At 42.9% G+C, this 14157-nt stretch overlaps 1 protein-coding gene across 1 annotated transcript; it reads left to right on the top strand.

The window, feature by feature from the left end:
• Positions 1-24: 24 nt before the first annotated feature.
• On the top strand, positions 25-13805 carry LOC116522708 (erlin-1-like). The gene is made up of 11 exons (XM_032237732.1): positions 25-273; positions 2195-2276; positions 3473-3519; positions 3946-4007; positions 6552-6677; positions 8577-8650; positions 9041-9099; positions 10578-10669; positions 11230-11319; positions 12536-12615; positions 12819-13805. Exons 1-11 carry the CDS (start codon positions 125-127, stop codon positions 12999-13001), a joined length of 1044 nt encoding a protein of 347 aa, XP_032093623.1. The 5' UTR covers positions 25-124; the 3' UTR covers positions 13002-13805.
• The last annotated feature ends 352 nt before the right edge of the window (positions 13806-14157 follow it).

Below are 14157 nucleotides of genomic sequence, written 5' to 3'. Positions count from 1 at the left end.
GGCGGGAGGGGGCAGAGTCCGTTCCGTTTTGTTACATGCAGCGGCAGGAGAGGCGGCGGCGACGTTGTGGTGGTGGTGGTGGCGGCGGCAGCGGGGCGGCTTGCGAGGTGTGAGCGGCGGGAGGATGCCTGGAAGCGGCGGTGAGATTCCGACCAGGAGCCGGAGACGCGGACCGGCGGTGTCAGTAGCCGTGACGGCTGGCCTGTTGCTGTCGCTGTTGCTGTGGGTCTCGGTCCACAAAGTGGAGGAGGGACACCTGGCTGTCTACTACAGGTGAGTCCGGGCGACGGGATCCCTCGTGTGGTTCTAACCCCTATCCCGAGAAGCCTCCGTCCTTCCTTCCCTGGGCAGATGATAGAAACCCTACTCAAGAGCGTGGTATCAGCCTTGCTCTGACAGTAGACGCAGTCCTCAACTTACGACCACAATTGAGCCCAACATTTATGTTGCTGAGTGAGAAATGTGTTAAGTGAGTTGTGCCCCCCTTTTTATGACTTTCCTCTCATCCTCTAACCTTCACAGCTTCAACTGTCCACCGTGGACCTCACCCCACTCTTAAGGTGTCCATAAAGGCGGCGTGCATAAGGGCACCAGCTTGTCTAACTGTCCTACTGTCCCCATTCATTTGTATTCATTTCTTTCGTTCATATCCATGTTTATATTTATACCTGCTATTTTGTACATGTTTGACAAACTAATAAATACAAATAACCTGTTTCCCCAAAATAAGGCCTCCCCAGATAAGAATCCCAATCCAGCTTTTGAGCACATATGCTAAAATAATCCCCCCCCGAAAATAAGCCCTCCTCGAAAATATTGTGACACAGCAGCAGCCATGAGGTGACCATGCTCGCCGCCTCCTGCACCTCAGAAATAATAAGCCCTCCCTGAAAATAAGGCCAAGTGTAATACCATTGCATTTGTTAAGTGAATCACTGAAGCTTTTTAATTAGTAACATAGTTGTTCAGTGAACCTGGCTTCTCCATCATCTTTGCTTGTTGGAAGCCTGCAAAAGGAGATCACATAACCACGGGGCACTGCAACCATCATAATTATGAATCAGTCGTCAAGCATCCAAATGTAAATCACATGACCACAAGAATGCTGCCATGGTTATGTGTGAAAAAGGGTCATGAGTTCAGTGCCGTAACTTCAAACAGTCACTAAATGAAGTCTTGTAAGTTGAAGACTACCTGTACTCGACCGTCTGCCATGATTTGAGCCTTTCTTTTAAGCAAGCAAAAGGACCCCCTGCCTGACTTTAGTTCTCCGGGCGGTGTTAGGACTACAACTTTTGATACCAACCTCCTCGTGGGGGTTCAGTGAGTTGGGTGTGTAGTGGTGGGTGGTCCTGGTTTGCTTAATTGCACTTTTTAAGCAACTTCAATTGGTTGGGTTCACAGCCTCGTTGATCCACAGTTGACAAAACTCATGGTAACTTATAGCATGATGCATGCACCCAAATGCAGTGTTGTGATCTCAAATACCTGGCCATGGTCCCAGATGGGGGGGGGGGGGAAGCTGTCCTAGATAAGTATTTCCTAATCTTAACCGTTTTAAGATGTGTGGACTTCAACTCCCAAAATAGGAAGTGTTCTAGGAGTTGAAGTTCACACACCTTAAAATGGCTACGGTTGGGAAACACTGTCTTAGAACAAACCGGGCTCCACCCAGAAACACTTATCTCAGAAATAAAGGGTGGCTTGTCCTGTTTTGTTCCTGAAAAGGTGTGAAACTACATTGGCTCTCTCATCTCTTGTTTGTGCTCTACTCCTGAAGAGGCCTAGAGCCAGACTAAGTTGGCTAAATGAACAAGGCACCTTGTACATATTGTGTGCCTGCAAATTTGCCCCTTTACCTGTAATCTTCAGTTATCTGCCAATAAACCAGTGGAATAGCTTGCCTCCAGAAGTTGTGGGTGCTCCATCACCGGAGGCTTTTAAAAAGAAACTGGACAGCCACTTGTCTGAAATGGTATAGGGTCTCCTGCTTGAGCAGTGGGTTGGACTGAAAGACTTCCAAAGTTCCTTCCAACTCTGTTATTCTGTTCCAAACCACTGGGGTACGGTATTACGAAAATGAGTTGGACAGATGAAATAAATGCTTGCTGTGACTTTTGTTTTATAAGAAAGTTGTTCTCTCTGACCTCAGTTCATGCTTATTTTCTTTCTCTTTGTATATACTTTATTATAGGGGAGGTGCACTGCTCCCTACCCTGAGCAGACCAGGCTATCACATCATGATCCCAATTCTCACAACGTACAGATCAGTACAGGTTTGTGTAACTGCCTTGGTTGGGAAACAGGAGAGGGAGGGAAAACAACAGAGGGAGGGAAAACTGCTTTATGTCTTTCATTTAGTTAGCGTCAGGGCAGAATATAATTCATGTTTTGATACTTGCGGTTGTATCCTGCTACTACTAAAAATCGACCACAGGTTAATATGTTACTAGAAGTAGGTAATGGCTAATGCTGCAGTACAGATAAATACTTATAAATAAGCTTACACCTCTCACTTGCATGCTTGATCTTGCTAGTTGCTTGAAGATAAAAAAGAATTGGAGAAAAGAAGGGAGAAAAAAATAGCAATTTATCAAGTTCCTTGTTAGCAATTCCCCGGTTTTCCTGGATTAAATGATAGATTGAAGGAATGTGTATAACGTCTAAGAGGGAGGAGTGGTATCTTGATTTATGATCAGCTACTTAGTGACTATTTGAAGTTACAGCTGGCTCAAAGAAAGGGACTCATGACCCTGATTCAAAGTTTTGACGGGAGTTTGTCAACACAGCTTCATTTATAGGCTTATGCAATGTCCTGTCACATGACCATGTTTTGCAATGATTTTGCTTTAAAAAAAGTGTTTTTTTCAGCAAAATCATAACCTTAGTGAACTATTGGTTCATGTAAGGACTGTGGCAATAGTTTTACAACCACTGGGTTTGCTTTATGACGGCCACATTTGCTTAATTTAGGATTACCAGAAAAAGATCCTAAAATTGGGTTAGTCACATGATGACTGTTTTACAACCGTCACAACATATGGCAGTAATGGGTAGGCTCCATTGTGGATGATTACCTACAGGAAAGTTGTAATTATCTGGTGAAAAGAAAGTCAGAAGTCATTAATTTTTTAACTTTAAATTCTTCTTGTCCTATTCTTTCCTGTCTTTTATTCTATGGGGGGGGATATTAAGGGAATTTTTAAAGAGACCTCCATCATCTCAGTTTCTTGATCTCAATCTCATGCCAAAAATGAATTGCAATTCCTGCTTAGATATTGGAGATGGCGGTTGGAGCACTTGTAACTCTGTGGGACTGAAGTTTTTGAAGTTGTTTCTCAGAAAAAGAGCAGAATGTTCCTGAAATTTTGTTTGTTTCCAAAATGTCAATAATAATTGATAGATTAGTTAATCTTACATTCTGCAAAGTCTTAGATGATCAATGTTGTTTTTGTCCCCCCCCTCCCCCCAGACAACATTGCAGACAGATGAAGTGAAAAACGTACCATGTGGGACAAGGTATGTTGTTGTGTTGCACTTTGTATTGTGTTTCTGGCCTTGCTGAGAAATACACCACTAAGATGTGTAGTAGAAATGGTTGAGCCACAAGGTGGAAGAGTAGAAGGTGTTAAATCTTCTCTTTGGTAAAAATTGAAAAAAGGGGAGTAATTTTTATAATGCAGCCTTCTTACTGAACAGTTCTAAGGTGTGTGATATTTCAGCCTTCCTTCTGAAGACCAATCTCACAAAGATAAACAAAAACTCTGCAAAAGTTGGAGGACCATATCTTATAATCCTGGAGGACCATAGTTTATAATCCTGATTTTGTGGACTTAGTATTATTACCAGTGAGTGTATTGTCAGAAAAGCACACACTGGATAGTTTTTAACCATGCAAGTATGTATGTGCAATGAAGGAAGAGCTTTCTCCTTATCTTCTTGCAGTGGTGGTGTCATGATCTATATTGACCGAATTGAGGTGATGAATATGCTGGCACCATATGCAGGTATTTCCCTTTTTCCTTTAACAGAAAACAAACGCTTAGAGGAAAGACAACTCTTGGGGTGCCTCAGGTTTGGGAGGGGAGCTTCAAAGCAAGATCAGAGGTGGGAAGATAGAAGGTAGGCAAGTACATGAGAGAAATAGGAACGGAAGCTATGCAGTTTATTGCTCCTAAAAGGAGGATGCGTTCAACTATAGTTGGCTTGTTATGTTTGATATGACAGTTGAGTTCATAAAGATTTCTGGATTGCTAACTTGGGAAGTGCTAGAAGTTATAAAATCAACTAAATCAATATTTTCTGAACAAATGTTCAGAATCTGTTTTGTTTTGGGATGGACTTACAAATAAAAATTATAAACAAATCCAGAGGACACCAGATTGGATTGAGGCATCTTACTGTAGAAACTTGCATGTATTGTGTGTTTGTGGGAATTGCAGGAGCATTTTGATGGGCATTGTGCAGAGGGAGGTGTGTTGGGAGAGGGAATGGACCATTTCTAAGAAGGAGAGGTTTTGCTTCTTACACTGAGCCCCCTTTCCCCACATCTGCATCCTAGTTTTGAGCCCAAATTTCAGGTCATCAGATCCTTAAGTGTCTCTGGGCTTTGGTTATTTCTACTTAATGCCAGGTTGGCCTCTAATAAGTCCTTCCGCATCCATGAGAGAGTCATTGTAATGGCAATTACCAAATCTGATTGGACACAGTGTTGTTCCTTTCTTGGAAATGTAAAGTTGGCTGCAGTATAAGGGAGCAGGTGAGATTGCTCCTGGACACCAGAATCTCTTGCTGCCTAACAGGTTCTTTTCCTGAATTGCTTAATGCCAGGATGGTGATTAAATAGCAATAGCACTTAGACTTATATGCCGCTTCACAGTGCTTTTACAGCCCTCTCTGAGCGGTTTACAGAGATAGCCTATTGCCCCCAACAGTCTGGGTCCTCATTTTACCACCTCAGAAGGATGGAAGGCTGAGTCAACCTTGAGCTGGTGAGATTTGAACTGCTGAATGCATCTGGCACAGTCAGCTGAAGTAGCCTGCAGTACTGAACTTTAACCACTGTACCACCATGGCTTAAATGTTCCCTAGACCAGTGTTTTTCAACCACTGTGCCGTGGCACACTAGTGTGCCGTGACATAGTGTAAGGTGTGCCGTGGGAAAAACACTTTATATATAGTCAATATAGGCACAGAGTTAATTTTTTTTAACATTTTCTAATGGTGGTGTGCCTCGTGATTTTTTTCATGAAAAAAGTGTGCCTTTGCACAAAAAAGGTTGAAAAACACTGCCCTAGACTGATAGTTCTGGAGAATTTCAACATTAAAGTGTCTTGGGTGTTTGTAGCCTGTCCCAGATGATTGAGGACCTGACTTACAATGTTACATATTGGATCTGTTTTTTGTCTTGGAGCAGAGGTGCTGTGATCTGAAGTGGGTTTGCATTTGTTTCTTGTCATAGCTAAACCACTCTCTAGTGCAGCTATCTGGTGTTGCCCCCCCCTTCTTTCTACAGATGGGATTATCAAATTACACTGCCCCCAGTGCCTGATGATGTCTGTTTTCTAGAGGGCATTTGAGGAATTCCTTGAGTCTTTACCATGTTCCCCCCAAAATAAGACAGAGTCTTATTTTCTTTTGACCCCCGAAATAAGCACTTGGCCTTATTTTTGGGGAGGTCTTATTATTTGTAAGATGCAGAAGGCGGCGAGCATGGTCACCTCATGGCTGCTGCTGTGGTGCAATATTTTCAGGGAGGACTTATTTTAGCGCATGCGCTCAAAAGCCCGATTGGGCTTATTATCTGGGGAGGTCTCATTTTCAAGGAAAGTAGTTGGATCTTGATTGCTTTCTGAAATGAAGATACATCAGTGTCTTGCACAGAATGGCATGAGTGATTTTATACTGTTCCTTGGTTTTTTGAGGAGGTAAAGCATCAGAACAGACATTTAGAGTGCCAAGGTGGCAGAATGAAGAATGAGTCCTACCAAAAGCATGTACAAGCTTAGGTCTATACCGCAAAAATAAAGGCACGGGTATTTTTCTGCAGAATCCTACCCATCAACCTTTTTTAAGGGAGCCCAAATACTGGTGAGGTTTGAGAGTTAGGAAGAATATCTCAACGGTCATTGTGAGGAGTCTTTTGTGGCTCAAGATGTGGTGAGCCAAGGAACCACTTGGGTAGTTTGGATTCTGAACGACTTGGTTCACTCCAGGTCTTGGCTTCCTCATTTTGTGGAATCTAGGTGATGTACAGTGCACCCCCCCCCCCCGAGATTATATGCTCCTCACCTCATTGCCCTTCTGTAAAACCCGCCTCTCTTGACAAGTCCCAAGGTAGAGTAGGATGAGCTACTCCCTGGTGGTAATTGTTGGATCATATGCTACCCTCCTTGATGTGTGCCTTCACCAGTTGCCTTTTCTTATTTTAGTTGTTATTTTGACTTGGTGTTATAATTGTGTTGTATCAATGGCATAGAATCACTTTGTGATTGGGGGGGGGCGCGGACGGGACACATCACTGACAAGCAAACTGGTATTCCCTTTTTTAGTTTATGACATTGTGAGGAATTATACTGCCGATTATGACAAGGCGCTCATCTTCAATAAGATCCACCATGAACTCAACCAGTTTTGCAGCATCCATACCCTGCAGGAGGTGTACATTGAGCTCTTTGGTAAGTCTCACCACGTTTTGGCTCCACTCTTTCCCACAGAGAGTCTTTGACCTTTGGGACCCATTGCTTCCCAGCAATCCTCATTATTATTGGTGGTTTCATTCCCTGTAGTTTCACATATTTTGTGATTGGTAAATACAGGTCAGACCTTGTTATCCATGGTAAGAGGTTTTGCATCGGCACATAGTTCTGTTGGAGGATGGCTTTTGGAATGCATTTGTCTATTTTATGTATTTTCACAATGGAGGATGGGCTTTTCCACATGTAGGTAATCCTTGACCTATGATAGCAGTTAGGACTGGAATTTCCATTGCTAAGCAATGCAGTTGTTAAGTTTATTAGTTAATTAAATTTATTTGCCACTTACCTTGCCGTGGTGCTACTCTAGGTGACTTACAACAACAATAATAGGTCATAAGCAAAAATGGTTTAGTCAATCTTGATTGTCATCATTAACTGAATCCCAATGATTATTAAGCAAGGCAACTCCCTGTCAGCTTCCCACAACTGGTGAGGAAACTGGAAGGAATTTATAAGTTCCAGGCCGGTAGACAGATACTGTTGCTGAATAGGAGAGAGAATGAGAGATGGATGGGAAGGGTTGGGAAGGGCATGAGGGTGTGTGTGAGATACATGCCATAGGTCAAGGAGGGTTTGCGAGGATGTGCACCAGTGCCTCTGGTTGGTGCAACCTGGGTGTATGTGCAACAGGGGGAGACCAATTCCAGCAAGTTGTCATTAAGCCTATGTAAAACATGTTTTGGAAGGTTTTGTTATTTACAGTTTTATTATTACACTATAAGAGAAGATTTTATCTCCAGCCTGCTGTATAATGCTCTTTCCTTAGATATTTTGGGTAATATTTATTGTTTTAATGTTTTGTATTCCCATTTTTAGCTTGATCCAAGCCACTTAGAGTTGTTTGATGGAGAGATGGGCAGCATATAAATTTAATAAATAAAATACCTGCAGTGGTTAGCCTGGAATGGAACCACCTAGATATGCCCTACATTCTTCTTTCATGTATCTTGGCTAAAATAGTAGTAGCTACCGTATTGTTCGGAGTATAAGATGCTCCAAAGTATAAGACGCACCTAGCTTTTGGGGAGGAAAACAAGGGGGGAAAAATCTGCTTCTGCCTCCCAGCAATTTGTCTCTTGCAACAAAGAGCAAACACTACAGACAATATACACTGTTTCTAGTGTTATATTTCAGACTATTCTTGTACAGATTTTGTTAAAATTGATGTGCTTTCTGGAAATATAGTTATTGTCTGCTATTTAAAAGAAGATACAATAGCACTGGGCCTCTTTATATCAAGCATTTATTTTAAAAAGCTTCTTCATTTTGTTAAGCTGCCTAGAACAATAATAAAGCAATTTTTAAAAAATAAGTCTAAAAGTTTGAACATTCTATAGGCATTTATAGTTATTGACTTACCTTCTTGCAGCAAACTGCAAACAACCTGATTAGCAGAAGAAAAAAAATCTGCTTCTGCATCCCAGCAATTTGCCTCCTGGAGCAAACAGCAAGTTTCACTTTCAGTTTAAGCAGCTTCCCGATCATCAGTTGTTTCAGGCTGCAGGGATTGCTGTAACCTATTGTAGCCTCCGCAAGCCCCATTTCCCCCATTTGCTGCAAGGAGGTAAATATCTGGGAGGCAGAGGCCAAATGGTGGGGGCCAGTGGGTGGGGCTACATTCAGTGTATAAGATACACCCAAATTTTCACCCTCTTTTAGGGGAGAAAAAGGTGTGCCTTATACTCCAAAAAATACGGTATTTAATCCCAGTCCCTTCTGTAGTTGAATAGATGGCATTGCCATCTATTTTTTTGAGCTCTGGCATAAGTGTGTCTGCTTGGTTAATTTACTTCATTAGTTCGTGTTTTCTTGTACCAGATCAGATCGATGATGACCTGAAGCTGGCACTACAACAGGATCTGAATACTATGGCACCAGGCCTTATCATCCAGGTACTAACTATCACTTGCCTGTTGAATATCTGCGTGGTTGATGGAAAGAGATTGAAACAGAACACTGGCTGGGAAGGTCGCAAATGGTGATCGTGTGACCATGAGATGCAGCAACCATTGTAAATTTGTGATGATTGCCAAGTGCTCAAATCAGGATGTTGTAAGTGCAAGAACTTGTTGTAAGTGCAAGAACTTGTTGTAAGTGCCGTTGAAACTTTGAACGGCCGCTAAGTGAATGGTCATAAATCACATGGCTGACTGGGAAATCCTGAGAGTTGACGTTCACCCATCTTAAAGCTGCCAAGTTTGAGAAACACTGGTCTAGAATTTGTGCTTGGGAAATGCTACGTGGATATTGTTTAATCAAGATGTTTTATTGTTTCTGCACAGGCAGTGCGAGTGACAAAGCCCAAAATCCCTGAAGCAATCAGAAGAAATTTTGAACTCGTGTGAGTAAAAGAACACCTTCCTGGATCAGATCAGAGGCACGTCCAGCATTCTGCTTCTCATGAGGTTCAGCTAGATGCCTCTGGGGTACTTATAAAGCAGGATGTGGATGTAATAGCATAGGAGTTTCCATCTCCGGCTTTCGAGTCTTCATTTGAATTTCTCATGAGTTAAGCGGAGGCTTTTGTAAAGTTCTATCCTTGTTCTGAGGATAGAGATACCGTATTTATCGGCGTATAACACGCACCGGCGTATAACACGCACCCCCCATTTTAACACAAAAATTTGAGTAAAATTTTTTTTCATTAAAAATAAATGACTTGGAAGCTCGGAACTTAATGTTGGATTAAAATTTATAACATTAGAACATGAATTATAACATTAACTCCTCTTAAAAGGCAAATATGAAATGAAAAAACACCTCTTTGAGCAAAAAAACTTAATCAGAATCACTGCTTTTTGGAAAACCAAAAACCTCTTCCTCATCTTCACTCTCTCCCTCTTTTTTCCCTTCCTTCCCCCTTCCTCTTGCCTATCAACTTCATCCTCTTTGTCTTTCTGCTCTTTCCCTCTCTTCCCCTTTTCTTCCTACCTCCTTCCTTCTCCCTCCCTTCTTCTTTTTCTTCCTTTCTTCTTCCATCTTCCTCCTTCTCCTTCCATTCTTTCTCCTTCCATCCATCTTTTCTCCTTCCATCTTCTCCCCCCCTCCCTTCTTCTTTTCCTCCCCCCTCCCTCCTTCCTTCCTCTCCTTCCCTTTCTCACACACAGGAAGGGGAGGGGGGCTATCTAGTCGCTTTCACAGCATAATTTCTTTATCTAACTTTTAAAAAACAGTGTGCAAATCAAACGAGATTTTCGTAACCTGCGAAGCACCAAGTTATATTATGTTGTTACAAATTCGCAGCTACTCCATTCTTTCTGATAGGGAACTACATTTCCCAAGATGCCTCAGGTCCTCAAAGCGCTGAACGCAGCTTTGCAATTGACTCCAGCGAGGCCTGGCAGCCGCCGGCTGGGGTGGTTGTCAGGGCGATGCGGAGCGGACGCGCCGTTTGTTACTGCTTCCAGCAATCAAGACGGAGAAGGGAAGCGACTGAAACGGACGCTGGCCTCGCTCTCCTGCTGCGGCTTCTGTTTCAGTAGGGAAGAAAACTTCCTTTCGCTTCCCGAATTTGACTGGGTCCCGGGGCTTCTGCCGGGCGGCAGAAGCCCGGGAAGCGAAAGGAAGTTTTCTTCCCTATTGAAACAGAAGCCGCAGCAGGAGAGCAGGGCTGCTGCCGGCCGTTTCACCTTGCGCAGCGAATTTGACTGGGTCCCGGGCTTCTGCCACCCGGAGTATCGGCGTATAACACGCAGGCAGGGTTTAAGCTTGCAATTTTAGTTTTAAAACTGCGTGTTATACGCCGATAAATACGGTAATTTTACAGAGATGACCTTCCAGGTAGGCAGTTCAAGAAGCCGATTCATTTTTGCTTGGCAGGGAAGCAGAGAAGACTAAACTCTTGATAGCTACGCAGAAGCAGAAAGTGGTGGAAAAGGAGGCCGAAACGGAAAGGAGGAAGGCACTCATAGGTAATGAGCTTTGTCAACACTCTCTTGCTCTCCAACCCCCCCCCCCCCCGCCCCCCTTTGACTGCCTCTGGGCTAAGTATTCTCTTTTGGTCGAAGAAGATCTGAGTGTTGAAACTGGCAAGCATAATAGTTGAACCATGGATCTTCTGTGTGGCAGTTAGGTATTGAAAATAATAACTAAACGACCAGAATTGTGGCATAATTTTGAGGAGCCTTCAATGTGTGCCGATAGCCTTCCATCCCTACCTTGTGTGCCACAATACTCTAAATGAAAAAATGTTGAGGTTGATCTACTTTAGCCATTGGTTAATTTCATGCATTTGCTTGTGCACTTTTGCTATAATCTTTAGTCTTTAAGAGAAGGAAAGTAAGTTAAGAACAAGGATGTGCCATATGTTACTCTCCTGGACTTGTAGGGATTTAACTGTGCGCGTGCCAGACCACAAATAGTTTCTTCTGAGCTTCAGGAAAGTTGAACAAACCTGGGTCATTGGCACACTTGACTGTTGTCACAGCCTGTACAGTTCTAGTGCTCAACTGAGAATGCTTTTCAATTGCAGAAGCAGATAAAATTGCTCAAGTGGCAAAGATACAGTTCCAACAGAAGGTTATGGAGACATTGACAGAGAAACAAATTTCTGAGATTGAAGGTAGCTATGTGGTCCACCCTACTATCTCTTGCAAATCTAGTCCAGACAATGATCCACAGTGGCTGGGAACTAGGATGGGAGGATGGTGATTTCGATTTCCAAGGGTTGGGTCAAGCTGCTTAGAAGGATTATAGGAATGATTAATGTTGTTTACTGTTTCCTTTGTGGAAATATTAGTTCTTCTATTCTCTCCCTGATCTTTCTCTTCCTCATTGCCGGATTTTGGAACTGGAGCAGGGCTTAATGAAATCTCCTCCTGTCATAACATTCCACATACCCTTTATCAAAAATCTTCCCTGATTTTTTTTGGTTTGGTTTGGTTTGGTTTATTAGCATTTGTAGGCCGCCCTTTTCCCTGAGGGGACTCAGGGCGGCTCACAGAAAACCAGGGAGAGGGGAATACAATATTAAGACAACAACATATAATAAAAATAGTAAGCAACATTCATTCATCATTCGGGCGGGGTAGCAATTCTTATCCCCAGGCCTGACGGGCGAGCCAGTTCTTCAAGGCTATGCGGAAGGCCTGGACGGTGGAGAGGGTACGAATCTCCACGGGGAGCTCGTTCCAAAGGGTCGGGGCTACTGCTGAGAAGGCCCTCCTCCTTGTAGTTGCCAGCCGACACTGGCTGGCCGATGGAATGCGGAGGAGGCCTAATCTATGGGATCTTATAGGTCGTAGGGAGGTAATTGGCAGAAGGCGGTCTCTCAAGTATCCAGATCCACTGCCATGTAGGGCTTTATGGGTGATTAATAGCACCTTGAAGCGCATCCGGAGATCGACAGGTAGCCAGCGCAGCTCGCGGAGGATAGGTGTTATGCGGGTGAATCGGGGGGCACCCGCAATCACTCGCGCGGCTGCGTTCTGCACTAGCTGAAGTCGCCGGATGCTCCTCAAGGGCAGCCCCATGTAGAGCACATTGCAGTATTCCAGCCTAGAGATCACAAGGGCCCGAGTGACTGTTGTGAGGGCCTCCCGGTCCAGGTAGGGTCGCAACTGGCGCACCAGGCGTACCTGGGCGAATGCCCCCCTTTTGGTCTTTTATTCTGAATTTGTTCTTGGAAGCCAAAAAGAAACATGGTTAGACGTCATGTATTTCACAGTGGGCTATGCTGCGGAGGTTTGGAAAGGTTTATTTTGTTAACTTGAAGGAAGAGACAGTGACTTGCTGACTTAAAACTGGCTATAAAAGACGTTTTGCTGCTGCCTTCACAGATGCTGCTTATTTAGCAAGACAGAAAGCAAAGGCTGATGCAGGATACTACACTGCGCAAAAAGCAGCTGATTCAAATAAGGTGAGTTTCCCTTGCTTGCAACCAGCAATTTGCCCAAAGTTTAGGGGGAACGAGACACAAGTAAGCAAAGCCTACTTCTTGGGGGGAGAAAATAAGCATGGCTGTAAAAACATTCCTCACTAGTGGCCTGCTGCCTTTGCACTTAATTCTTGTAATGTGAATACCTTCCCCGGTGTATTTATTTTTCTTCTTCTCCTTGACAGCTGAAACTCACACCAGCCTACCTGGAGCTGATGAAATACCAAGCAATCGCTACTAACAGCAAGCTCTACTTTGGCAGTAGTCTGCCCTCTCACTTGTTTCTAGGTTCCTGGGCGTTTGAACATATGATCGCAAGGACTGCTAAAGGAGGCCACCACCTCAGGACTCAAGAATCTGCTACTTGATGCTCACGCCATCTCGCCTCCTTGATCTGAACATTAATCGACTGCTCAAAATCAGGGCAGTTATTGTTCTCAAACTGCCTTATTGATAAACAGAAGAAAGGAATTAGTGGTTTTTTTTGTTTTTGTTTTTGCAATATAAATGGTTTTACACCGAGTTTGTGTCATTCTCCAGAGCCTGCTAGGAAGAGAATCCAAAGGCTTTTTTGACTGTTCCACATCAGAAGCTGGCTCCTGGGGATTTCAAGAATGAAAGTAATCCAAGTGCTAACGTTTATCATTAGGAAAGAATTGGCAATTAAAATAATTGAACCTGGCTATTTCACTCTTATGGGGAAGTATTTGTTCCTACATTGAAAGCAATTGTAACATAGGGGCTCCACTGTACTAGATCTTAATAACCTCAATCATACGTTTTACGACTGGAATGTGGAAGTTGATGCTATTAACCAAGAGCTGATGCATAGCTTAGTCCCATGACTCAACAAGATAAACATATGACTCCAGGGGAGTTATGTACCCCAATTATTTTTGGTCCCACTTGTGGGTAAGATAAAAACTGTTGAGACTACTTCTTAGGCTCTGGCTTCAACTCAATTGTGTTCTTGCTGTGAAAAGTTTGCTTTGGAATTTACAAATGTGTCTGAAGAAGATGCATCTCATGACTGGAAAGTATCATTTCAGACTTTTTTTTTAAAAGGCTTGTATGTTTATATATATATATGTATATATATGTGTATATATATAGACAGCATGCAAAATGTTGGTATTTGGAATATGGAAAATAAAGCTATTTGGTATTTGGAATATGGAAAATAAAGCTATTTTCATAACCTTTTCTAAGAATGTGTATGGTGGATTCAAGTGTTTATCCTATGTTATCACGGACAAGTTGTTGCTAAAAAACCTCAGAAAACAACTCACTTTGCTAAAATGGGCTAGTGTTTATTGGGAGATGTAGGATGAAACAGCAACTCGATAACATTACAATTTTCTGTCTTCCAATCTTAATTGTTTAAAAAGAAAACTAAAATAGAAATCCCTTAAAATTCAGAAACCAAGACAACTTTATTGAAATCTATGATGATTATGTGACATCAAGTTAGTGTTGACTTTTAATGAATACTCAGTTCGACATTCTTGAGGATGATCCATCCCC

This window comes from Thamnophis elegans, chromosome 1, assembly GCF_009769535.1.
Source record: "Thamnophis elegans isolate rThaEle1 chromosome 1, rThaEle1.pri, whole genome shotgun sequence".
NCBI classification, from domain to species: domain Eukaryota; kingdom Metazoa; phylum Chordata; class Lepidosauria; order Squamata; family Colubridae; genus Thamnophis; species Thamnophis elegans.
Note: the sequence above shows the minus strand (reverse complement) of the source record. Positions and strands in the feature narration are given on the sequence as shown.